Below are 26,895 nucleotides of genomic sequence, written 5' to 3' on the forward strand. Positions count from 1 at the left end.
TTTGTGACGAATACGTGTATATGATTACTGGGGGTGTGCATCTCTCCACAAAAGACGATTCAATATAGTTTTCGATACGTAGGGTGCAAAACGATTCAAGGACAGTTCGATTTGAAAGTGGAACAATTCAATTCAGTTTGACTCAGTGGAATTCCAATTTGATTCAATATGGTACGGCTCAGTTGAAAAGGGTATATGATGCAATTACATTTTTCTTGTCATTTTACATTTGAATGAACTTCTCAGTTCTGTGCATGTGCTATTTCCTTCTCTTCTAAGATCCATATCGCCAATAAAAGACGATTTGATATGTATCTCGATATATTTTGAAATGGGACGATTCGATATGGTTCGATTGATACACTCGCATCTTTTAAATCAAGAAACGATTTTCCGATTCAAATTATTTTTTGTTACCTCCCTAATGATTACATACTTAAAAGACATTTGATACACCATCATTTTACAGGCACTGCACTGAATAACAATGCATGCAGTATAAACACAATAATAGTAATAATTTTTATGTTGCCTTGTTTTCCACTACAACTATAAATACTGTATATCCTAAACTGCCGTTATTTACTCTACAACACTAAATACTTACAGTATGTTCTTCCTTTCTATGAAGCTTTTATATTTGATTTCTTTTAATTTGTTTTTCTATTGAAAAGTTTTTTGAGTGCTAATCTGTTAAGAACCTACCTTTTCGTATATTGTATTTACAAACACCATAATTACATAATTAAAAGTACGTTATGTCCATAAATATAAAAGTCAAATGAAAAACCTTAAGTACACCAGTAAATGACCGTGGCCCAGCCTTCTTGTGCCACATGACGTTAGCAACCTCTTAACTCATGCTGGGACAGTTAAACACTTAATGTCGATTTAAAATACAACTGAGCATTATCATCTTTGTTTTGTTTGTACAGTGTTTTTTGTTTTGTTTTGTTTTGTTTTGTTTTTGTTATTCTGCTGCCTGTTATCCCCTCTTCCAGTGGCTGAATTATAGCTCCCCCGCAGCCACTTCCGGCAACCCCCCTCCCTCTCTCAGGCGAGGTAACGCTAATGACGTCTTAGCCCCGCCCCCAGCGTGAGTGTCTGAAGGCTCCTCCTCCATCAATTTGACGTTGGCTGTGCGCTTGTCATCCTCCTCACAGGAGCGCGAGCAGGTGAGAGATTTTGCGTTTGTCTTTCGGTCTTCTACTGCATTAATAAAATAGACGTGTATGATGTTATAAAAACAAACAGACAAACCACAGGCTGGTTTACATGGCTGTGTGTATATGTGTGCGTCATACGTGTGGTGTGTGTGTGTGGGGGGGGGAGGCGGGGGGGATTTTTCTGATATTTTCTAGCGTTCATGATGATGATTATTACAAATGTTAATACTGTAATAGCACATTGTGTCTTTTAAATACAAGCCCGTTTCTCCCGTAGAGAAGAAGTGGCGTTGTGTTATGAATTGTTATGAATGAATTGCATAGTGGGGCTTCCCTTTCTACTCAACACGTCAGTCAATCAATGTGACTGTCGAACCTATTAGAACTCATCAGCATGTGCAGTCACTGTTGTACGTGTGTTCGTTTTTTGCAAAGACTAATGCTGTGTGTCTTGCACTGTGATGTAAGCAGATTAAGTACAGTATATGATTGACATCCGTTTAAACAGGTCATTTTAAAAGAGCGCTCTCCTTTCCCCTTAGGATGGAGGCCCTGCTAAATGAGTGGCTGTGGCAGGACCGGTACTGGCTGCCTCCTGGCATCCACTGGCAGGACATGGATACGAACGAGGGTCACTATCCACTACCCAGAGATCTCGTGTACACCTTGCCAGTGGCCTTTGCTTTCATAGCCTTGAGATATATTTTTGAGAGGTGAGTGAAAGGCTTCCTGCTTGGATCTGACTTTTTTCATCACGGTCCATCACTCTGCTTGCCTTCCTATGTGTTACAACAGCTGTTAGTTACCGTAGCTTTATGAGGGGGTCTCAGTATGTTATTGTACAGTTGTACGCCATTAAAATCTACAACCACAACAGTAAACATATGGCTTGTGAGAGGGATTAATTGAGCATGAATTTTCCTCATGTCAATCTTAATCATCCCGCCTCAGTACTCTCAAAATAAATTCCCGTAGCTGATGTCATGTTTTGTCTTCCAACCGCAAACTATTTGAGACTTAGTCAAGAGCAACTCTCAATTTGGTATTGAAATGACAAAGGATTGTAACCATGGCCACAACATATCATAGCAATTCCCCTATGTTTCATGAATAGTATGCCCCCCGTGGCTGTGAGCGGCATAGGAATGACAATGAATTTCAAAAGGGGGGGGAATGTGTTGTTGGGTTTCCTCTGTGTACTCCGGCTTCCTCCCACTTCCCAAAAACATGCATGTTAGGTTAACTGAAGAGTCTAAAATGCCCATAGGTGTGAATGTGAGTGTTGTTTATCAATGTGTGCCCTGCAATTGGCTGACAACGAGCCCACCTCTCACCCAAAAGTCAGCTGGAAATGGCTCCAATGATGACATGCAAAATCGCGTATGGGTGGATGGTTGCAATAGGTGCCTCGACAAAAGCAGCTCGCCCGTCTTCTACCTTGTTTTGTGTCAGTTTAGAGTTCCTCACTATTAGTTTTGAGGTTTCCAATGTATGGATCACCGTCATGTATGTAAATGAATAAACTCTTACGCAATGCTAGAAACAAGCTAAAATGTGGTTGCCATAATAGGTCAAAAGGTCCAATACAGGTGATGACACTTATCTTCTTCAACAAAAGTTTAATATTTTCTCAATGGTACGTGTTTGGGTTTATGGGGTAGCTCACGCACCCGCAAAGCATCGTTGAAGATGCGTGATGATCAATGTCAAGGCAAAATGTTTGATGCAGCTCATATTGGATCCCATTAGATGCGGTGTACCATGTTGTGGTCGCTAGCTGTATAATTATGGGGGTGTCGAGTTCCTCCTTCAACTTGTGCCCGTCACGCTGGCTGGTTTGCTGCATTAGAGTGCGAGTGGTTAGGGGGGTGTTCTTCAGACGTGCAGGGGGAGGCTGACAATGTGAGTAGACACTTTTAGCTGCTGACTGCAGGTTCTCCTCTAAAAGCATCTGACCATACAGAACATAAAGTGGGTTTAACTTAAGTCAGTAAAAGCTGTGGTTGTATTTTTTTTTTTTTTTTTTTTGTGTTATAGCTCATATACTGTAGATGTTTAAATCAATCGTGGCTAATGGCTCTGTGCTGATCCACTACAAGCTTTCATATATATATGCCCAGTTGTGCTAATTACGCTATTCCCTGTGGAGCAAGCAGCGACAAAGGCAAGCAATGTCGTGGTGATGACAAGAGGGAATTTAGTGGTCCTATCTCGTGTGTATTGTATGATATAATAAATATACTCCTTGAGAAAAATTCAACAGAACTTTTTAAAGCCTGTGTTTTCATATTCAGGGCTATGCAGGGAAATGGCTGATGATTTTTAGAGGAGTTGAAACAATTACCCTGTGTGTCATTCAGCAAAATATTCAAAAGAAAGCTTTCAAAACAGGATTTGAGTTGATACTAGTGACAGCAGTTACGAGCGGCATGTGAAATATTCCCAGCTTGTGCTGCTTTCACTGCTTATAGATGGTGTATTGAAGCAAGAAAATAATAGGCGGATCGTTACTGATCATTTTGTGTTCTCAAATGCACTACACACAACTCCCAACGGTTATTTTAGCGTCATTATTACTACTGTTGGGTGAGAAATATACAGTCAGTGGGGACTTACTCAACTTAATCCACCTCTTCGTACCACCGCGATTATGTCGCAATTATAGAAACCATCAATACAATTCATAAACAGAAACACAATTATACAGCATGCCATTAAAAATAGAATAAAATACATCACACTCACCAAAGATGCTGTTTATTAAATGGATTGATGTGTGCAGATCGCTCGAACAAGATTTGCTCGGACCAACCAATCAGAGGACGGAAAAATGAGAATGTTGTTATGAGCCAGCAAAGATCCTGTCGAATGAATTTGAAATCTGGTTGGTCTGCTAATAAAGTAAAGTTACATCGACCAGCAGTATTGATTCAAAAAACCTTGGGCAGATTAGATTAACATAGCTGCACCGAGAGGCTGAAATCTGATTGGACAAAAAAGTCTGACATCATCTATGTCAGACGGCAATAAAATGTTGGGAATACATGAATACAATTTAATTGATTTACAATTATTAAATTCAGGTTCTAAATGTAGGCCAGTGCTCCTCGGAGTGTTTTAAGTCAGCAGAGAAGGCCTTCGTGGCCCTGACGGCTCACAACAGCCATGTCATCTTCCAAAGCGCTCATCCTGTACACGGTTGCGGGGAGGTGCTGGAGCCCATCCCAGCTGACAATGGGCAAAAGGCAGACTACACGCCGAACTGGTCGCCAGGGCACACACACAGACACACACTGAGCGGGAACCGATCCTACGCTCTCCCGCACACAACTCAGGCGTGTGTACCACTACACTATCAGTGACCTCGACCGGCTCACAACTGTGTAATACAAATGTAACTTGTTGAAAGAAACATTACGAGCCATAATTTTGGGCTTAGCGCAAGTCTTGAGTGGAGTTTTCGTTCCTTTGGTATTTTTATAGAGTGACGCAGTTAGAAAGGGGCGCTTGCGCCGTTGCGGGAGTGAAAACTACCGGCTTGCTTTCCCGGCCAATGGAAGCGGCTCCTCCCATTACCTTTAAATTCAGCGCAGGAGAGGCTCACACAGTCTTTGACATGTACGCAAAGTATATTTATAAGGAACCGCATATAAGGAACCGCACGCAGACCTCCACGGTGGATGATGTAAAGTTGGCCAGGGCGATCACAGATCATTGCTGTGAAATGGGCATTTGGAGACCGCCTTCCACCTCGATCGTTCATGTTCGTGTCTGTTAGACCTGCCCCGAGCTGGTCTAAGGTCAAGTCTACTTTCCGACACCAAATTGTTAGGTGCGTCGGGGGCATGTCAAAGAAAATGCCCTCGGTCCACTGGAACACCCAAATTCCCCAACCCGCTCAAACTACACTTGCTCCTGCACGAAAGTAAAGCTGCGGCAGTTTTTACACGGAGTGCATATGTGTGCTTTCTAAAAAAATATAGCCCTACTCTACATCTTTTTTGAAGAACAGTGGTTCAGGGAAAGGTTAAGGCGCACACTGGACTGGTTGGGCTGGCTGACAGCTTGTCAACAATAAGCAGCAGTCAACAGTGACAGAAGTCTAACGTAGCGATGTGATGATGAACAGATATGGAGCCTGTTTGACATTCCTTATCGCAGAGTCAATTTTATCGGCCCTAACACTGAGCATTAGTACAACGGGCTTGGTTTTATCCACGTCTAATCCCTTTTTAACTCCAGATGCCTATGTTGTACTGGTGTGTATCAGTGACAGTAATGAACCATCAGGGCTAGCAAGGCCATCTCTGCTGGCATAAACACGAGCAGATGCACTGACCTACATTTACTGACTAATTCTAATGTTTGTTTCATGAAATTGTAAGAATTTTTTCCCAATATTATACGGTTTTCAATCGTGTATCTCTTGGCTGCAGTGCTTCCAGTCCAGGTTAGATTTGTTTTGTCCATTAGGATTTGATCAAATCGGCAATAGTTAGACGTGGTTCCAGAAGGTGTAAAGTTTAGTCTACTCTCAGCCACCACATTGTCAGCATAGGCCAATTTTTACGCTACTAATGTAGAACCCACAGTGTCGCTTTTTCAATCTATTCTGCCAAGGGCCTTGATAATCTGTAGTGCTGGCCATTGTAGCTAAAACAATATTAGCATTGAGTCTCTGCCTGCAATTGACAATGATTTTAATAATTCGATTAATTTGATGATTATTTTGTCGATTAATCGGATAACATTTTTATCCGATTAATCGACAAAATCTTTTTTATATAAAGTTTTAAGTTCCATCCCTTTATTAAAAAATGGGACATTAGTTCAAATTAACAGTGCAGAAAACAAATTATGATACAGTTTCTGGTTTGGCCTGTAACAAGTCCGAAAATAGGCAAAAATGTGGACAAATGTTATTTTCCAAAGTAAAAGCAAATGTTTTACTTTGATTCAACTTAAAGATAATCAGTCTGCTATCATGGAGGACAACAGAAATCATAGAATAGTTACTATAGAGGATTTGGAGAAATTCAAATTAAGGTTGCATGCTGTCTTATTGCATTTTTGTATATTATACATGGTATCTATATTTGACTTTATATATACATGATGATTCAACATGACAGTGAGGTATCTAAAGGTGCATTAAGTTGTGCAAATCCCCAAAGAGGGATCAGATACCAAATCATGGCCCGCAACTGATCAGTGTTGTAATAATGTAGAAGTGAAAAAGATCAATGAGATATTCTGGGTGGCCATCATATCTTAACTGTGTGTGTGCTTTTATGTTTGAATGTGTGCTTGACATACCCTGAAACCAGAGGCTGTGTGCGTGTGTGTGTGTGTGTGTGTGTGTGTGTGTGTTTTTCCTGACCTTCTCATTCTTTCTGACCTCTCCCTCTCTGCCTGTTTCAGGATGATTATTTTTGAGATAGTGTTACAAACACACGCAGTAATCAAGCTCTCTTGTGAATACGACAACATTGTCCGTCTTCTTCCACGTCACTGTGCGGGACACACGCATGCGGATCAAGTGTCTCCTTGATGCCGTAGTCAAAGTCACAATGTGTCACACGGGAGCGGCTTAATGACCTATCTGGTTGCCGCTAAAAGTTACATTGCTGATGTGATGTCACGTTGGACAGCTGTTGATGACATGAATATTGAATGTGCTTGAGTAATTCATCCCCTTATATTCTCTTTCTGTCTTCGCCAGGGTCATGGCTGTCCCTTTAAGCAAACATTTAGGTGTGAAGGACCGGATTAGGATTCCAGTCACTCCTATTCCAAAACTGGAGAACTTCTACAAAAAGATCAATCGTCAGCCGTCACAAGTACGTGATTGTGTTCAGTGTTCCACCTTTTTGTTTATGTGATTCAGATAGCAAGCATGTGCAAAGGGCAGATGAAGCCGAATGGGATGTTCTGTGTGACCTTTACTATCTAAATTGGATCCTCTGAAAGGTCACGGTGGGAGTTTTAGTTTGGTGGGTGGAGAAGGTGTGTGTGTTCTATTAAATACTGCTGCATCACAACAGCCCTGGGTGTTCGCTGCTTCTCCAACTACAGAAAATGGATGGATACTGCATCCAAACAGTTTGTGAGCATCTTGACTATGGACACTGATTTCTATGAACAGGCCACAGCGCTGTGTCGTGGCACACTAGTATACCATTAGATATCATCGGGAAATTATCCAATTTCACTCAATTTGACGTAAACGGGTATGTGTGTATATAAATAATATATATATATATATCCATATTTATATATAGATATATATATACCGTTTATATATGTATATATATATATATACCAGGGCGGCACAGTGGTCGGTGGTAGCACGTCCGCCTCACAGTTCAGAGGTCGTGGGTTCGATCCCGGCTCTGGCCTCCCTGTGTGGAGTTTGCATGTTCTGCCCGTGCATACGTGGGTTTTCTCCAGGTCCTCCGGTTTCCTCCCACATTCCAAAAACATGCTTGGTAGGTTAATTGGACACTCTAAATTGCCCCTAGGTGTGATTGTGAGTGCGGTTGTTTGTTTGTCTCTGTGTGCCCTGCGATTGGCTGGCAACCAATTCAGGGTGTCCCCCGCCTACTGCCCGAAGACAGCTGGGATAGGCTCCAAGCACGTCCGCGACCCTTATGAGGATAAGCGGTATAGATAATAGATGGATGGATATACTGTATATATACCATAAACCTGTGTAGCTGCATGTTTACATTCATACAATAAATGAATCATAGCTTCCTGTGAGTATATCACCTTTGTGTTCAGGCCCACATTTCACAAGGAGTAACTACATTTGTGAGTAAATTGAGATTGTCACTATTTCAGTTTTCATACTTTTTGTGACATATTGTAAACATTGAGAAACACTGACCTACGGAACTTAATTAATACTGTAGTTTGTTCGCTGTGACGTTTATACGGATACAAAACCGTGCCTCTGGAAAATGATCAAATGCATAAACATGCTAAGCATTTCTGTATATTATTCTAAAGCTATCCGTCTATCTTTTTTGTTTTAACTGCTTTGTTGACGAATGGCGGTTGCCTAACAACTGCCGGTTGCACTGGAACCTATTTGGATGAGTACTTGGCACCTGTTTCACAACAAGGACCTGTTTGAAAAAGTACCTGTGAGACGAGCCATGATGACGGATGTGCCGTCACAGCAGTGCGATAACTCCTACAATCATTTTTCTGTGAGGAAATCCCTGTTGACTTCCACTACATAAATCCTAAAAATTAAAAAGGCGCAAGTTTAAAAACTGTAAAATTGGCGTGGCTAAACCGAGACAATTTTTTTCCCCATCATCGGTGAACAGACAAGTTTCAGACAGGTTCATTACAGGATCACACCTCCACCCTCATCTGCAATTTCCTCTGATGTTTCGTCATCAGCATTCATGTGCAGACAGGCCCGGTTTTGCACTCATTAAATATAAACGTGTGTGCGTGCGTGTGTGTTTTACGTTACATGCTTGCAAATAAAGTGGAGCAGCGCCACTGTTGTTTTTGTTTCACCCATCACTAGGCATGGGAAATGATACAATTTTTTTTACAATATTTCTATTTTGGATTCTTTTTAACCATTCAATTCTTTGTCAATTCTTTTATCGATACTTATTTGGGGAGGAAAAGAGATGAAACAAGTAGATTACAATCCATTTTGTTTTATGTCTTAATTGTATCGATAAACAAGATGCATTCTAGTATCTTGACCTTACAAACCCATCAGTGGGGTCTTAAGAGGGCCATATCCAGGGCGTCCCCAGAATAAAAAAAACATTTGTTTTGAAAATGCCGTATAAAATATATTCTTCAATAGAAATTTACAGAATACAACCTAGATTGTTCTGTGGCACTTACAGAATAATGTCCAGTAAGATTTCAACTCTCACATATAATATAAATGGGCATTCCATCAGACTGACAAACCAGTCTGTCAATCCGTCACTGACGGCCATTCATTTTGCTGACGATTGACGAATGACGGGACACCTTTTAAAATAGACGGACTGGCAAATGACGGAAGTGGGTTTCCATCCGTCAATGTAATCGTCACTAAGCCCGTCCGTCCGTCACTGGCGGACACCTGTTGTTCTGACGTTTTTGGGGGGACCGATTGACGGACCAACGGACTTCTGACGGACTGATTCAGTTCGTCTCGAAAAATGACAGACTGACGAATGACAGACGGATACCCTGGCTGCTGACGGATGACGAATGACTTAGTAAGATTTAGTAAAAAGCCGACCTCTGATAAGTATAACTACGTCAACCAGTGACAAATACATTCAACTCAAATCCAGCTGTGATCTGGGAACTCACTCTTTCCTTACTTGGCGAAAGGGGAACCTAGTAGTAGACTGGAGCTGGCACTACCAGTCTCTGAGCCAGTCAGACTCTGTCTCTCGTCACGCAGCAGGTTCTACAATAAGATCAAAATGTCACTAACATAGTTACCTGGACACAGGAGAGGATGTGGTCACGTTGACGCCGCTGCCGCTGTTGCTGCTTCTGAGTTGAGCACTATAGAGTGGATCAAAAGCGTGGCCGTCATCTAAAAGTTATCGCATGCTGTGTGTGCACATTGCTTTTTTGCATATTGGTAGTGGTATCGATTTTGCAAGTATTGCAAGTTGCCCTTTTGTTATCCTTTCTTGCCATGTTTCTTGCTAGCCGCGTTAGTAAATAACATCGCAAGGCATGTTGTGCTACGCAATGTGCGCGGTGACGTCATTGATAAGGAAATCGTTTATAACAATGACAAACGATGCCAAGAACTCAACAAGAACCGGTTTTCGATTCCCATCCCTACCCATCAGAAAAATCAGGAGATATTCTTAAATTACACTAGAACTGAAGATACAGTAATCCCGTTATATCTTGGTACCATATCACAGAGTTTTCTGTTAATCATCCATTTTTTTGTGTTTAAATATGTTTACAATTGGTGTCAAAAGTGTGTTTAAATAAGTCTCAGTGTGATTAGAGTGTTGATATCCTTGAAATATTAAACAACGTTAACAAAAGTCTGTTAGTGACACGTACATTACTGTTGCATCTAAGAAAAGTCAGCAATTTTACTTGTCAAGAAGGAGAATACAGCAGGATGAAGAAACACCACAAGCTCATTTGCATTTCCTCTAATGAAATGGCAACAGAAATGTCAGCCAACAAGGTTGAATACATTTTGCCTCTCACCCAGAGAGAGCCTGCAGTAGTGTGAAGCTGATGTTGAAATGGTGTCTTTGTGTTCCTCTCAGAGTGAACTGGCGATCTTGGGAAAGCTCTGTGGACTCTCCCAGTCAAAAATTCAAAGCTGGTTCAGGCACAGAAGAAACCAGGACCGACCCACCAACACCAAAAAGTTCTGCGAGGCCTCGTAAGTCTCAAACACATTTTCTTCTGCTCCACCGCCACAAGGGATCAAACAATCGGGAAATGGACATAAGGACACATTCCCCAATGGTCAAGTCTGCTCGCAACCCTGGAGCGTGTTTTTCACTTACTGAAGACAAAATATGCAAAAGTGATTAGGCCGTCTGCCTCAGAGCTCTGAGGTTGAGGGTTTGAGTCTCGGCTCCATGGCCTCCCTGTGGCTAGTTTGCCCATGTTGCTTTGCTTTCTCCAGATACTCCCAGCAGCATTACAATAGTTTGGGATTTTTCATTATGGTTAGTTTTTATTTCATTTTGTCTTTTGCTTTTAAATTCAGCTGGTTTTCATTCGTTTTTAGAGAGGGGTTGTTACTTTTCATTAGGCACACCAACCCTAAAGTGGACGAGCGCTATCCAAAATGGATGGATGGATGTCATTCAAACTGACATTCAAATTTACATTCGGGCCACTATTTCCAAATACGCTTGAGCCCTTGCAAATGGAGGTAATGTTCCTAATTGGACTGGACAAATGGACTGTCATTCCTAATTGGAGGATCATTTTGCGAAATTAGGAAATTGCGAAATGTTCAACTTTGATTAAGCAATTAATTGTTGAACGTCCACATCTTGACTGTTTAATTTCAAATCATAACAAGTCTGCCTAATAGCGTATTGTAAATTGTTTCCTTTTCATGTGTTGCAGTTGGCGCTTTGTCTTCTACCTCGCAGCTTTCACAGCAGGGCTCGGCTCTTTGCTCGATGTAAGTCTGCTGTTTGTTGAACTTAACGCTTCCCTTGTCTCATCTCATTCAAAGCAAACAAATTCAAGACATTTTGATGACGCTTACAGTGCTCCGCTTTGATTGACATGCAGTAGATACTGAAACTATATACTGTGTGTGTATGATTATAGTTCTATTTTGCAGTAGTGTAGTGACTTTGTTGATGTCAAGACTTAAGCTTATGTTTTTGTGACTTTCTAGGCTCCGTGGTTTTGGGATCACAGAGAGTGTTGGCAGGGTTTTCCTAAGCAGGTAAGAAAGTAAGGAGGGATTCTGGATATTACCTGATAGATTTCCGAGTGTGATAATATTACTCCTACTCATCTTCTTGTTTTATCAACAAACATTTTCTTTGGATTTTATTTTGTAGTAATGAGTCACAAAGATAGGGAAAATGTATTAAAGTATTCATTTTATTTAGGAACTGTGGTTGAGTTGAAGTGAACGTTTCCAGCAAAGTAAACAGCAGTGTATGGATTTGTGAAAATTCCATTTCAGCAGCGTAATGATGAGTTTGTACTCCATTACATTACGAGACTGAGTAGTAGTCACTGACGTAAATCAAACTGTCGCCAATTTTCAAAATCACTTCAACCACCGCGCACCTACTCACGCTGCTGTTAGCGCTGGTTTGGAAAGCTATTAACTCCGACGGCAGTTAGGCATGCCTGAAAGTCGGCATTCCTTCAGAGAAGCCAACCTTTCCTTTAGGGTTCATGGCCTCAAACTTACAACATCGAAAACAGATTTGGAGTTGTTGGGTGAATATCATGATCCTACTGCTTATATTGTTGCAGCTTTTCCTTTCTGGGGTTCTGTTGCCTCTCTGGGCTTCCTCTCATTGTCTTGAGTACTGCATGGGCGACAAGAGGTGTTTTCATTCCAGACTGTCACCCACCTCTTTTGAGATTTAAGAGCAGGCTGCCGCTTGGAATGTACTGTATATCATACATGAGTGGAAGGAACTTGTTATAGTCTTGAGCTTTTGAGACAAGTGGGTGGGGTGATCCTCTAACAGGAGACCAAACCACAAAATGCCCTCACCCCAAAAATCTTGAGATTTTTCTCCCAATCAAGTTGCTATCTTGCGGCAAATCCTTCTTGCTAAGCTTCAAACTGATATGATTGTCCATTCATCCTTTTTGCTGTAGCGCTTACCCACATTAGGGCTACAGTGTTGCTGTAGCCGAAATCCCAGCTGACTTCAAACATGCAGGCATGGTACACCCTGGAATTGTTGCCAAAAACATGAAATCTCACTTTTATGACCCTAGGGATGTATGACTTCAGAGATTCCACTCTATGTATCTCCAATCCATAAAACAGCCACTGTGTTACTTTCCACAGCGATGTTATTATAGTTAACGAAAACTAATGGAAGACTAAAACTAAAATTGAGAATTCGTTAACGAAATGCTTTTAAAAAACAAAAACTAACTGAAACGACATCAAATGTTTATAAAACAAACTAAATCTAACTATAATTCTAGTGAAAAATGTCCTTGGTTATCTTCTTTATCAATCACTATCATATATGAGCTTTCAGGGTTCATTTTAAATGTATTTATTTCGGTATTGATGTACAAAATAAGTCTTTTGAGAATTGCAGTTTACCTTTTTACACAATATGAATGACCTTTTTTTTTATCTTGCACTTGACAAATACTCCATATATAAAAAAATACAAATAATTAACAAAGCATTTTCGAAAACATAAAAATGAACGATCCTGCTCCAAAAATATAGTTAAAACAAACTGTATTTAAAAAATAAAAGTCAAAATGAAATGAAAGTACTTTTCATTTACTGTTTCAGGTTGTCACCAATGCCCATAGGTGGTATTACACCCTGGAGCTGGGCTTTTATCTGTCACTGCTTCTCTGTGTTTCTGTGGACGTGAAGAGAAAAGTAAGCGTAATCGATTCTATATCGTGCGCACACACACACACAAAAACTGCAAGTAGTTTGATGTTGCAATTCCACTGATTCAATCTGACTGGGCACATATTTTGTCAAAGTTGTCAAAAAACACACTTAGCTACATGGTTCTGTATTTCCTTTTGCTTTCTTCTTGCACTACAAATGTCGATTATTCACCAATTGTATGATGTTACATCACAACTGTTCATTTCTAACTCCTCCCACCAATAAATGAGTCAAATTTGGGTTTGATAAAAATTGCTATATTTTAAATGCTCAAAAAGGTTTCAATTATTTATCTTGGTCTCATTTGTATACCTCAAGCAAAAAAAGGAGTTTACATGTTTTTTCACACTCTTTACATCTGCTGTATATCTGTCATATTTAATATTTTAAGATGGATAATGCTGGACTGCAGTTTTGGATAATGCTGGACTTCTGTTAAGTCTGTGTAAATCTTCCGGACACTGCATAATCTTTTTAAAATGCGTGTGTTTCAGGATTTCAAGGAGCAGGTCATTCATCACATTGCCACCATATTTCTCATTGGCTTCTCCTACTGCGCCAACTACGTGAGAATTGGCACACTTGTAATGCTGGTGCACGACTCGTCCGACTTCCTGCTCGAGGTACAAATCGTGTCATCCCTTTCTAGCACTGAGAAAAATCTGTTCAAAATTGACTGTAAACATGGATCTGAAAATGTTGATTTGATAAACACCGATTCAGGCAGATGGACTCGGATTCAGAGTCAGTCATTATTTCTCATTAAGAATCACGGACTAATGAGAGATAATGATTGGAAACTTAAGTTGGAGAAAAAATGTGCATATTTAACCTTTGACCCCAGCATGTCATCTTGTGTCTGCTGCCATCAAAAACCAATAATGTCATAAGGGCTGAGAACATGAATCCCTATGGTTTGTAGAAAATCATTTGAAATCTGGCACCTAACTAGTAACACGTGCATAGTCTTAACTGATTTTTATTTTAAACGTCTTTAAAGACTTTTTTTTACGGGTTAATTTGATGTTAATATTAACAGTGACTGAATGATCCTTTTACACTTTTGTGACAGTTACGCATGTTCAATGTTACATAATTTTTTCAAGTTTTTTTTTTTTTTTCAATCCGAAGATGATTAAACTTGACTATATGACGGTGACTTTTTTTTTCTACAGTATGTACTCATGAGAGATCGAAGGGCATCGACAGTAATTCCAAACAGATTATTTTTTACAGTTAGGATACATTGTCACCATATTACATCACTAAACTACGTTAATGGAGTAGTAAAGTCATAATTACCGTATGACAAACGCTACAAGGCCATAAACATGAAATAATAAAACAGAAAAACATTAAGTACGGTGACAACTGAGCATGCCTTCATGCCGCATGATGACACCACTACGCAAGTTAGTTAGTCTACTACACACAGTGTGACCTTAATATGTCATAATTACAGTAAATGTTTGTATGAAAAACAATCGCAGGCCACAAATATAAAACAATCAAATCAAAAACAGGAAACAGTAAACCGAGCATGCCTTCTTGTGCCGCATATTCATCCTCCTGTCTTAATCTGAGGACCCCCCCATGTATTGAAAATTCTACAATTGGTGTCAAATGTCACATCATCAGCTCAAATTCAGTATAAATGATATCGACAATATACGTGAACTTCTTTAATTGCCGCCACATTACAACAAAAGATAAGGAGAAAACTATGGAGAAGTTGTCCTTTAAAGGAATCCTTGAATGAGGCTTGTCACAGGGTGTGTCATGATTGGCAGTGCATTATCTTTTCTAAATGTAACTATTTTTTTAGTGACATCACAAGTATGCCTGACTTGGAAAAAAATGCATTGTGGTTTTATCACAAAAGATATTCTTATTCCCACACACTGCCGTGTTACAAAAGCCCTTCTGTGGTTATGAAAGACTCGTGAAAGAATGGGTGCATTATTAATGATTTTACATAGCGGAATTCACTTACAAATTTGTTTGACGGCATGCAAAATACATGAACGCCTCCTAATGTGTGCTGCAGTAACATTTATTTTACAATTGAAATACAGTAGACGGTTCCATGCAAGTGTGCAAACGCCACTAATAGACTGGTTGTTTTAGTGACCTTTTTCACAACAATCATTTCATACTAGTAACACACAAGACTGTGTAGAGGGGAGATGCATGGGTAAAGGAAGACCCTCTTTAATTTTGATAAGGATCCAGTTGGTGAGTGGGACTCATTTTCAGCCCTGGAGTTTCAGGACTCCAAAACTCCAGGGCTCAGGCCATCACACTTTACTTCTCAATACATTACATACATACAATTTTACTCTTGTTATTAGTGTATCAGTTTAAAATATCGTTCCATTCCCTCCAACCATATTCATGTTTTACTTTATCAAATATAAAATGTACAATTGACTGTGCTCACGAGATCACAATCAGTGTTCATCAGAACAAGTGTGAGAACATACATTGTTAAAATGGGCAAACGCACAAAAAGGGACCAATAGGCAAGTATACATAACATGGGATAAGACATTTTACACTAGCGAGGCAGATTTTATCAAATGCTGTTAAGCTAGCAAGATTTAGACAGCTAACTTTGCACTTCAGGTTGGCGCTCTTATTTTGTAACCTATTCACACCACTTCTGTCTTAGGGTTAGAGCACTACTTAGCAGAGTGATGTTAACTTTACAACAGCAACAGTAATCGGAGGAGGCTTTCCTATCATGCTTTGTTGCTGTTACAAGTAACACTTGGGGTGTAGTATAGTAACAGTGTCGTTGTTTCTAGTCGTATATTAAATTCTTGCTACTTTTGGTCTTAAATGAATGTGACTTGATGGCACCCCTAGTAACTAAGAGGGTAGTCAGTTCTATATATAATGTAATGGCCTGCTGCAGGTGTTGATAATGCAGTTGTGAGAAGATAATAGGCTTGTTCAATGTGGGAGGTTGAGGCCCAGCGGGAAGTAACCAGACCGTCAAGATTACTCACTCCAGCCCCGTAAGGATCGAAATAGAAGTGCAGGGCCAGGAATTGTTTCATCGGTTTGAGTCAATTTGGCACGACGGGAACAATCCACCTGTCCTCCAACCCACTTGAACTACGAAGTATCATGGGAACCATTGTGGCCTCCACCAAGTGCCGTTGTAGGTATATCATGGGATTGCTAATACAATAAATCTGAAGGTCACCTTTTGCACACACACTTATTAACGGGTGTCGCGTGACTGACTTGACATTTTGGACTAAAACATGCCTCTCTTCAACATCTGGCAGTGTTTCAAGTTTATGTCACTCTGTAAAACTATGAGTTAATAAGGCTGCTTCTTTTTTTTTTTTCTTTTTTTTTTTAGTCGGCCAAGATGTTTCACTACGCTGACTGGACGAAGACGTGTGACTCACTATTCGTAGTCTTTTCTCTGGTCTTCCTGGTTACGCGGCTGGTAGTGTTTCCTTGCAGGTATGTCGACATTGTGGGAAAATGTGCTATTACATTGTGTTGTTTTTACAGTACAGTGCTGCCTTGAGACTGAGTTTTTGCCACATTTGTTGCTTGAATTCAATGGACATTGTGCTGCACCTTTAATTTTAATGTGCTTTAATTATATTTACTTTTAAAGCGTAAAATGTTGTTTCAGTTATTTCCCATTTTTTTAAAAGCATTCTGATTTTTATTTCAATTTTAAATTTAATGATTCCATTAATAACCTTGCCAAAGTCCCGCTGGGAAAGAAAAAGGCCCTCCCCAAACTGTTCCGACAAAGTTGGAAGCATTCATTGTCTTACCAAGACATTTTGGACAAACGAATAAATTATAGTCCGGAAGCCTTTCTCATGGCATTGGCATACATAACTTATATCTAATCATGCAAACTATTTGTTTTCCAGAATCATCCACACAACATTGGTGTTATCGCTTGACTTCTTCGAGCCCTTCTTTGGTTATTACTTCTTCAACGCCCTCCTGTTAGTGCTGCAAGCTCTGCACATCTTCTGGGCCTACCTCATCCTGCGTATGATCTGCAAGTTTATGTTCAAGGGAAAGGTGAGAACGTTTTTGGCTGAGCCCATGTGTATTCATTACCAAATCATCAAATTAACTTTGAATAAAATCAAACAAAAATTCCTGTATTACACCTTACTTAATTGCCAGTACTTTAGGAGCAGCATTTTTAAGATATTATGCCAAGACTGCATTCTCTCCCAAACCATTTGAGAAACTCTGAATGTGAAAGCAGCCTTATTTTGATCTGTCTGCACATCTTTGTCCTAACACAAAAATGATGTCACAATGACTTGTTGTTCAGCACTACCCAACTCATTTTCGTCTACAGGTGGAGCGTGACGAGCGCAGTGATGAGGAGAGTGAGGCGGACGAGGAAGAGGAGCCTGAGGAAGAAGATGAAAACAGTTGGGAGCAGAGGAAGGGTGCCATCAACTCCAAGCTGGCGTCGCTAGCGAACAACTGCGTGCTCAACAACCTGACCAACCAGAGGAATCTCAACAGCAGACTGCCCAAAGCCAGATAGAGTTCGGGCAAAGTTTTGGTCATTCTTGACAAACATACCTTACAATGGTCCATCGATTTCACGCCACCGTCAGCCTGCGTTTTTCGTTTCTTCATTCGACAAAAAGAGGCAGCAAAAAAAGCACAATTGATTGTAAATCTATGCGCCATTCCTCTTGTTATGTCACTCTTGTTTTCATTTTGTATTTATGACATTTATTTTCAGTGTTTTATACAGGATATATTTTAATGGAACATATTGAACATTGAATTTGTTGAGCAAAGGCCTCCCATTTTTACATTCCAAAAATCTCATGGCACACCAGCAAACAAAATGCCATAAAAAGTGTGAAAACTGAAATTATGATCCCGTCTCAGTTCTCTCACAAATTTACACATCAGTGGGAAATATGGACCTGTTCAAGTGATCACAAAGCGGATGCACTACAGGAAGTCATGGCTTAAACTGTTATACTTAAACTATGAATGGCAACAGCTGGATAATACGAAGGTTAATTGTACCTTCTGACATCTGCTGGGAGAGCATTTAATTGTTCTGCCTGTCACTATACGTCGCTGGAATAGATAGATAAACAAAAAATATGTTCGTAATTAATAAATACATGTAATCATTTTTGGACAAATCAAGTGAAACGGGAACATTTTCTACAAAACCCCTGACGATATCTAACAGCACACTAGTGTGCCACGGCACCCTAGTTGGCAATCACTGGTTTAGAAAACTATTTTTTTGTTTTGCTGATTGTCAAAGTCAAATTTCCCAGGAATACTGTATATGACAAATGTTTTAAACAAGAATTTCCATCATCATAGGCTGACTGTTCATAGGTGTTTCATGGGGAAATTTCTTTTTTTTTACCGCTTCAGCGACTATTTTTTATCATGTTGCCCATACGCCAATACATTAAGGAGTCAAGCTATTCTTCCAGCAATGCAACTTCTTTTCAGGGTGACCCTCCTTTGTACAAATGTGTGGAAACATTATGTCACGCAATTGTTTCCATTTTTTTTCACAATTTTGTTTTTCTCCGGGACAGCACGTGATTGCGAGACGTCTCAAAATACCACAACAGAGATACAACGCCCCCAGGTGGACGATGAAGAACATATCCTTGTATATAATATTCTCCCCATACCCCAAATACTGTTGTTGCCTTTTAATAATAGATGCTCCTATAGGCTTCGCTGTTATTTTCTACTTTAAATATCATGTGACATTTTTTGTTGCAGTTTTCTGTACAGCACTTTTGTTTTATGCCTTAGCCTTACTGTTTTTACACTACCCTGTGACGCTTTACAAACTGGAGGTCATGCATCGCTTAAACGTTTGGTGATCCAGTTGAGCATGGTATGCACACTAACGGGCATTACTGAAATGGACTATAAGGTCTATGAAGGCAAAAGTGGACTCTTTAAGAGCAAAACACTTGATCAAATATCTGTTTGAAAGGAGAAACATCATGAGTATGAATTTGTGGTTACCACTGGTATAGCACAGAGATACACTAACATAAAAGACAAGTGTGCGACAGCAAAGTGGTGGACAACAATATGGAGCACTAAAAGGGCTGAACAATCAACCTGTGGTCATATTTGTTTTTCATTAAAAGTGGCTAGAAACCTCCCTGCTAAGACTCCTGTCATGTTTTTCATGTATATAATTTTATGAAATTTTGCTTAGGCCACGGATGGGCAACTGGCGACCCCACACTTTGAGTAGCCCCTTGATTATTTTTATATTTTTATTTATAAATATCTATATAATAAATACAGACTTGAAATATCATTATTTGAACAAACCCAAAAGATTATTCAAAAATGCTGAGAAATTTTCAGTATGCGTTTTCTATGAAAAACAGGAAATCAAAAACATGAAAAAAAAAAAAGAAAAACATCTGCGACTATGCAAGTCTGCGGGTGCCGAACTGTAAATTTGCAGGGGTCAACTCTAAGTTTAAGTTGTAATATCACCAATCACCACTAGATGGCATACATGTCTTAGTTACGCTTACACTGGGTCTTGTACGTCCCTATATTACTATATAACTATATAACTTCAGTAGGCCTCATAATTTTGGGGCAGATTTGGAATTATTTGCAGGACAAACATAGTACCTCAATAATATTACAATTTTGAATGAGTTGATTTTTGTGGGGAAATGTACAGAATGACATCACTGTCGTGTGAAAGACACTTATGTCTAAATTTTAAATTTTTTAAATTATTATTTTACATGAATGCAGTTTCCATGTTGTTGACATTTTTTGTTTTTTAATGACAAAATTGGACATACATGTCTTTCACAGGACAGCAACGATCAGTTCTTGGTTTCTTGTTCAGCGGTTTTGTGCCGTCCTAGAAAAAAAATACAGGATGTGATTATTTTGTTGTTTGCTTCAAACCTTTTGTTGTTGGGTTTGGATAGTGGATTTTTCATACATGCATTGAAGAAATGTATTACCCAAAATGAAATATAGTAAGAGCATGTATTTTTGTAAGTGCATGGTACTATATGACCCTCCCACAACTGCTACCGTCCACCCCACCCGCAGTAGCATTGATGAAATATTGTGACCCAGCATTTAAAATGCCCATCCCTGGATTAGGTGTACTTAATGTTTTCAGTGAACGGATTTATTTCAACCTCGCACACATTCAAGTAAGCACTTTAATGGTGACACACCCTCTGAGTGGAACAGGACATGGTATAGCGTCGTCCACCTTGATGCAAGTGTCCACGTAAGGGTCAAACAAAACCATATTGGGGAGTGCTTTGTTACCCTTTTTCTCACACAACAGGAATATCTGGCCATTTACTGTGGTGCAGCCGCAGAAGAACTTTTTCTCCAGTGACTCCTCCTGCAGAACAGTCCACTCGTCTGTCTCCACGTCAAAGCGCAAAGCTTGCCCTCCAAACAGATAGATGGCACCATTCAGCTCAGTGGCAACCAAGTCATACCTAAGGAATGGTACGGATTATCCCACTATGCATTATCATCAAAAGGTCCATGCTTAAAGATTGTAAATTGACTCACCGTGGAAAAGGAGAATAGGAGACTACATCCCAATGATTCTCCCTGGAGTCATACCGCTGTATTCCACCAAATGCCTCTCCATTTTCATCCAGACCACACGCTACATAAATACACTGGCCCAGAGCGGCTACAGCTGCCCTCTCCACCGCCCGACTCATGGGGCTGACATTTTGCCAACCCCCGTCTGACCCCAGGATCAGTCTTTCAACATCAGCCACCAGCCCTTCGTCCATGCTGCCCCCCAAGACGTACAAGACGGAATCCAGCGCAATGGAGCAGTGGCTGTGCCTGGACTTCTGTAACGCAGGACCATCCACCCACCGCTGGCTCCCACATTCGTATCTTCTGACCCAGTCCACGCTGAACCACAGCACGTCACGGAAGTAGCCCCCTGTCACAACAACACTGTCTCCTACACGTAATGAGGAAATACAGAAAAATGTCAGGACAATAAACTGGCAAGTATATTAGATACACACACGTTGAAAGTGGTGTACACACATACTGACAAAAAGGCAGAAATGTAAGACTTTCTCTCCCTTGTGGTCAAGAAAGGCCCGATTATTAGATGTTTCTCAATGATTATCTTGGTGCATTATCATATTGTTCCTGCTCGACCTGCTCCGAAAATGGTTGAGTTGTCAATCATAAACGTTAAACCTGTTCAAAATGCACTTGTGCTGTTAAATAGAGGAGCAACATTGTGTTAAGTTTTTGTATAACATGTGTTAAGTTTGTGTATAACATGTCTCCCATCACCACAACAACAATGACAAGGAGATATTGTGCAGTTACCAAATAAGCTAACAGTTGGTTGCTACTTGCTAGCTTGAAGAGAAGCTAGCAACCAACTCTTTTCTTCCTCTCTTTCTCACCTCATCACCATCCATGTAACATGTTACTAACCTGTTTGTACTGTATTTATCTTTCTCTCGCTCCCATATGGGAGGTGCTCTCTGCTTCAAATGTATCTGCTTGTCATCTGCAGTGGTGAGACAGTGGGACGTTGGTCTTGGGAGCGGACCAATATCATTGTTGTTGCTGTTATCATGGAACTATTGTTGATACGGCTGTTGTTGTGCCCATTGGTCTCTCGAACCCTCATGCATGTGGGGTCTGACACGTTTAAAAAATTGGTTAAGATGTTAAAATCAGTATGTGTGTGTGCCCTGTTGTATGGCATCCAATACAAAACATGCATAGAAGGTTGCATTTGAAGGAGTCATTAATTTGGCATCACATTTCTGCTGCATTAAGATGTCTATAGCTTCAAAATAAAGCATCATTAAACAGTATCTTTATAAAAAAAAACTTATTAGATTGTGCAGGTCTGTTTAATGTGGCCAATCAATATCCAACCATTACCTACTGCTGCTACTGAGTACTGCGTAAGGTTCTTCCTCTGCAGAGGTGCACAATTTTGCCATCTCCCACTGAGTGGATGAAACTGGTAGGACGCCTGCTGTTCCTGATCATGAGGTCCTCCCACTACAAAGAGACTTTGTTTGGTCCTTATTAGTGACCTCCCAATTGACCAGGATGTCGGAAAATGTTCATTCAGCATGCAGATGAGTTTGGCTCTCGGGTCAGAACTGCTTGTCATAGTGTCCAAAAGTTTAGAGATGAATGTCAACGACAGAGACTCAGGTCTGACCAGCTCAATGAGCTCCAGGAAGTGTTGCTCTCTTTTTTTGTCAAATGACACCCAGCGTAGGGCGGCCTCCAGTGCCAAATCCTCTCTATAGATGGCCAGGTCGTCGCTGGCTAGAAGGTGTGACACGGTCTCTTTAGACAAGGACAGAAAGTCCTCTTCAGAGACAACAGCAGAGAAGTGTGTGAGGGCTACCTGCCTTGCTGCAGTGTAGAGCTGAGCGCAGCCGCGCTGCCAGGCAAAAGCCATCATTCCCAAACAATTGCATAGGTGGAGCTCACGTTCAAGGAACTTGCAACACAGCAACTTGGCTCGCTCCAGCTGGAGGAAATCCGCAGTCTCAAGGATCCCCAAAACATTTTCTCTGTCCAGAGTGAGAATGGAAGTCCGACTATGGTGCATTAACACCTTGAAATGCTGCAAGCGGACGCCTCTGAGCTCTATTTTCCTTTTTGTGCTTTCAACACCACAGCCAAAGAAGAGAGCCCGGAAGTAGGGGCTCTGAAGTGCAAGCTGATGACGGTTGGTGTAAAAAGACTCTCCTTCTACTTGTAGCGTGACGTCAGGCTGTAAAATAGAGTCATATTCCTCGTGTTGGTTTGTCCGCTCAAAGAGAATGTTGTTTGATCTACAGGCCATATCACAGCAAGCAATCGTCTTCTACATGGAGCCTAATGACCTTTGGGTTACAGCTGACCAACTGGTGATATTAATAGACTCCTTGCGCCCCTCCTGCCTGTCCAGTGCAACTTGGAGAAGTATTATGAAAACAAATCCTGAATCTCAGTCTGCTATGTTATTTTATTAAATTAAATTTAAATTTAATTAAATTTTAAAATAGACGGACTAAGCACAGTCGGAAGCCCATGTATTTAATCCGTCTTTCGTTTGTAGTCCGTCTTGAGTCTATTTTTCGCAGCGAGGCTTCGATGGCCACGGCAAGGTGACTTTTTGTTGCTTGGGGAACAGATTTGAGCGAATAACGGATGCTCAGTTTTTAGTAAAATGCCCACCTCTGCTAAACAATATAGCTCACAGGAATTTCTTGTGGCAATTGGCAACCCAAAAAAAAGCTGACATGGATCATCTTTTACATTATTTGGTAAAGACTCTTTATCTTCAAGGATTTGGTTTGGAGTATAGGCTACGGGTTATGGATTCAATAGTAGACCCGTTATATAAGTGAAGAATTTGTTATCAAGAATGGTACTTTTTTTCCCCATTTTTCTTTACTAATTTTCTACCCATTACATTACAAATTTCAACTGTTTCTGTTTGAAAATAGCCATATTCGCACAGAATGAATGTGATGTGTTCTCTATTTTAACCTACAACAGTACAGTATAGAAAGAAAGAAAGAAAGAAAGAAAGAAAGAAAGAAAGAAAGAAAGAAAGAAAGAAAGAAAGAAAGAAAGAAAGAAAGAAAGAAAGAAAGAAAGAAAGAAAGAAAGAAAGAAAGAAAGGATAACGAAAAGAAAAAGGGGGAGTCGGCAAACTATGACGTCACTCCCTCCATTTTGTGCGCAGGGAAATTTGATTGGCGGAGCCCCACCGAGGTCAAAGTTTCACTTCCGAGATCCGAAGCCAACATGGGGGTGAGTTCGCGCAGTTTGCGTTTTCATTTGAATGCCATACACTTTATTGTCATCAACGTTCACGCAAATATTCATAAGCGGCATCGTGTCGCCGTTCGCTATCATTTGTGATGTACAGCAAATGCTTGTTTGGGGATCATAGCCATTTTACAAGCTGCTAATCCTATGCCGAATATAGCTAGCCCGCTGCTAAACCACCGATAAATTGTGTGTGTTGCGAGTCTGCACGCTACTAATTAACAACATTTCACTGTGCTTGCAAGGACAAAGAAAAGAAGAAGAAGGAGAGTATCTTTGATTTGTCTAAATACATCGACAAGCCGATTCGGGTTAAGTTTCAAGGAGGACGAGAAGGTGAGTGCGCCGATGTTCCTTCGCTATGGTGTTACAATACAGTATGACTTATGTTTCAGTATGTTTTGCTTTTCAGCTAGCGGTGTCCTTAAAGGGTTCGACCCACTATTGAACCTTGTATTGGACGGTACCATCGAGTATATGCGTGGTAAGTGCTGTATTTTGTGTCTTTTTCCCCAGAATTAACCACTTGGTTCATGAAGTATACTCTGATTGCTTAATGTAATGTTTCCTAATGTAAAACATGTCTTGGAAAAACTGTGCTTACCTACCATTATTTGACACTGCTATAGTAAAACTACAACCATAATAATAAATATATTGTTAAACCTGAGATCTAATGTTATTTAGTCAGGTTTTTTGGTGGGTTCCGTTTTTTTTAACCTGCATTTTGTCCCTTTGTGTCCAGATCCTGATGACCAGCTCAAACTGACAGAAGACACCAGGCAACTGGGGCTGGTGGTCTGCAGGGGGACCTCAGTAGTGCTCATTTGTCCACAAGACGGCATGGAGGCTATTCCCAATCCTTTCATACAGCAGCAGGATGGCTAACACACCCCTTGTTGTATATATAAGTGCACATGAGGATATTTTGAAAGTATTTTTTTATGTTTTCCATTTTAAAATCATAGTAGCTGTCAGTTTTTGTGTTGTTTTTTAAACATGTAAGTTAGTCAGCTAAAAAACTTGCAAGCCCTTCACTTTGCCGTGTGAATTTCAGTTGAGGCTTGGAAAGTGTCAGTGTTTTGTCAGGAATGAGTCAACCCACTACCATTTGTTCTTGTTTTTGATAAAAATAAAGATATTTTGAGTTTAATACATTCATATTGTTTATGCACTTATTTATACATTATACATGTACTGTATATGAAATGCACTTTCAATTTGACAAGTGCAGCTCGACAACTTCAGGAAAGTTGTCATCGCACATGCGCAGTGGAAGCTCTTATCCCATCTCTGTAATGTTCCTGGAAGTGAATTTCTATAGGCAGTTGTATAGAAAATCATTTCCAGCTGGACATGAATGCTGTAGGTTATTCTAAATGCAGTTTTCAGCGGAGTAGAACTCCACGGTATCATACTGAGAGCTGTTTGTGATATTTTGCCCCTCCTGGCATAAACTTTAATTAACGCTATTATCATAAACACCTCAATCTGATACAGGGCAGTTCTATGCCGCTGCAAGCTATAACAAGCATATTGTGAAAGGGAAAAAATTGGATGCAGCTTTTGTACTGGATCCCACTCAGAGTTATGGCAGCACTTAGGTGGATCAATACAATGGAATACAGGATCATTTGTTTCAGTAGTTCAATTCATAAAGTGGAACTGAAACATTCATTAAATCACGGATGGGCAACACGTGCTCAGCGGCCACATTTAATTTTTAAAATAGTCGGATGGGCTTGCTCATTCTTAGATGAAGTTATAAAAAAGTCTTAACTAGGTTATTTTAAAAATCTGATCATTTATTCTCATGTTTTCATTTTATAATTACAGTAATTATTTAACCAATTAGGTAATCAAATACATTTTTTGTAAATGGCAATCTAGGTAGGATTGTGTATTTTACTATTTGTATATTTTTAATTTTACTATTTACTATAAATTAACCATTTACTATAGACAACAAAAACATTTAATTTCAATGTACATGTAAAATTGCTAATTTTATCAATATATTCGAATAAATAGAATAATTATTTAATGTTAAATGCATTTGTAAAATACTTTGTGAGGTCAAAGGTCAAACAGTTGTTTGAAATTGTATACCTGTAATTCATTACACAATTTAATGACCATTTTTTTATGTTGCACTCGACAAATACTCCATACAGTAAAGAAAATTTAAAACTAACACTAAATCTAATAAAAACTGAACTGAAATTAATCATTTTCAAAACCGAATTAAATCTCACTAAATTTTTAAAACAAAAGTCAAAACGAAATAACAACTAACTAGAATGCAAAATCCCAAACTATTATAATCCTGCTGTGTATTCATGTCAATCCTCAGGTGGAAACACCTTGTTCTTAAGTGCACCAGCCCCATCCTCTTTTTCAAACATTTCCCACTTTGTGTTTACTTGGTTCAGGGTGTTGCAAAGATGAGTCTGTGTGCGCACCAGCAAAGACACCTTTTGGGATTAACTTCTTTGAGCAAAATGTTGCCGGATGGATGCAACTCTGCAAGCAACCTGACGCTCTTGTTGGGACTGTACATTGAACACGAAGCAATGTGTGAACAGATTCAACAATTTGGGCACTGTGGACCTTTCCTGGTGATGTGATCCGGCATGGAAAAGGAATTCCAGCCTTCTTAGCTCCTCCTCTTTGTCCAGTCAGCGTGTCCATGGAGCACATAGGTGCAGGTTTGCATGTACAGGGAGAACAAGGAGGCTCTTCAGAGTAGCTTTAAGTTATCCTTATAGAAGTTGA

At 40.0% G+C, this 26,895-nt stretch overlaps 3 protein-coding genes across 3 annotated transcripts; 2 read left to right on the plus strand and 1 right to left on the minus strand.

The window, feature by feature from the left end:
* The first annotated feature begins 1,032 nt into the window (after nt 1–1,032).
* cers4a (ceramide synthase 4a) lies at nt 1,033–19,444 on the plus strand. Its single transcript, XM_086047670.1, has 11 exons — nt 1,033–1,175; nt 1,709–1,879; nt 6,889–7,006; nt 10,448–10,566; nt 11,268–11,325; nt 11,548–11,598; nt 13,162–13,254; nt 13,767–13,895; nt 16,646–16,752; nt 17,181–17,337; nt 17,627–19,444. Exons 2-11 carry the CDS (start codon nt 1,710–1,712, stop codon nt 17,819–17,821), a joined length of 1,197 nt encoding a protein of 398 aa, XP_085903796.1. The 5' UTR covers nt 1,033–1,175; nt 1,709; the 3' UTR covers nt 17,822–19,444.
* A 1,032-nt stretch (nt 19,445–20,476) lies between these two features.
* Nucleotides 20,477–23,182, minus strand: LOC147138382 (kelch-like protein 23). The gene is made up of 3 exons (XM_086047308.1): nt 22,222–23,182; nt 20,857–21,268; nt 20,477–20,780 (listed from the first exon to the last, which is right to left on the minus strand). The coding sequence occupies exons 1-3, from the start codon at nt 23,144–23,146 to the stop codon at nt 20,477–20,479; spliced, it is 1,641 nt and encodes a 546-aa protein (XP_085903434.1). The 5' UTR covers nt 23,147–23,182.
* Nucleotides 23,183–24,034: 852 nt separating this feature from the next.
* lsm7 (LSM7 homolog, U6 small nuclear RNA and mRNA degradation associated) lies at nt 24,035–25,277 on the plus strand. Its single transcript, XM_086047309.1, has 4 exons — nt 24,035–24,102; nt 24,366–24,456; nt 24,533–24,604; nt 24,866–25,277. Exons 1-4 carry the CDS (start codon nt 24,097–24,099, stop codon nt 25,006–25,008), a joined length of 312 nt encoding a protein of 103 aa, XP_085903435.1. The 5' UTR covers nt 24,035–24,096; the 3' UTR covers nt 25,009–25,277.
* The last annotated feature ends 1,618 nt before the right edge of the window (nt 25,278–26,895 follow it).

The sequence above is a fragment of the Filicampus tigris genome, chromosome 12 (genome assembly GCF_054856515.1).
Source record: "Filicampus tigris isolate MCC_2025a chromosome 12, RoL_Ftig_1.0, whole genome shotgun sequence".
NCBI lineage: Eukaryota > Metazoa > Chordata > Actinopteri > Syngnathiformes > Syngnathidae > Filicampus > Filicampus tigris.

Bases quoted from the DNA above. Each gene is read 5' to 3' on its own strand.
- cers4a (XM_086047670.1), top strand. From the start codon at position 1,710: ATGGAGGCCCTGCTAAATGAGTGGCTGTGGCAGGACCGGTACTGGCTG. The intron at 1,880-6,888 runs GTGAGTGAAAGG...TGTCTTCGCCAG, and splicing joins TTGAGATATATTTTTGAGAG to GGTCATGGCTGTCCCTTTAA. The intron at 11,599-13,161 runs GTAAGAAAGTAA...TTACTGTTTCAG, and splicing joins GGCAGGGTTTTCCTAAGCAG to GTTGTCACCAATGCCCATAG.
- LOC147138382 (XM_086047308.1), bottom strand. From the start codon at position 23,146: ATGGCCTGTAGATCAAACAACATTCTCTTTGAGCGGACAAACCAACAC. The intron at 21,269-22,221 runs GTAATGGTTGGA...CATTACGTGTAG, and splicing joins GTACTCAGTAGCAGCAGTAG to GAGACAGTGTTGTTGTGACA. The intron at 20,781-20,856 runs GTGAGTCAATTT...ACCATTCCTTAG, and splicing joins TCCTATTCTCCTTTTCCACG to GTATGACTTGGTTGCCACTG.
- lsm7 (XM_086047309.1), top strand. The intron at 24,457-24,532 runs GTGAGTGCGCCG...TTTGCTTTTCAG, and splicing joins GTTTCAAGGAGGACGAGAAG to CTAGCGGTGTCCTTAAAGGG. The intron at 24,605-24,865 runs GTAAGTGCTGTA...CTTTGTGTCCAG, and splicing joins TACCATCGAGTATATGCGTG to ATCCTGATGACCAGCTCAAA.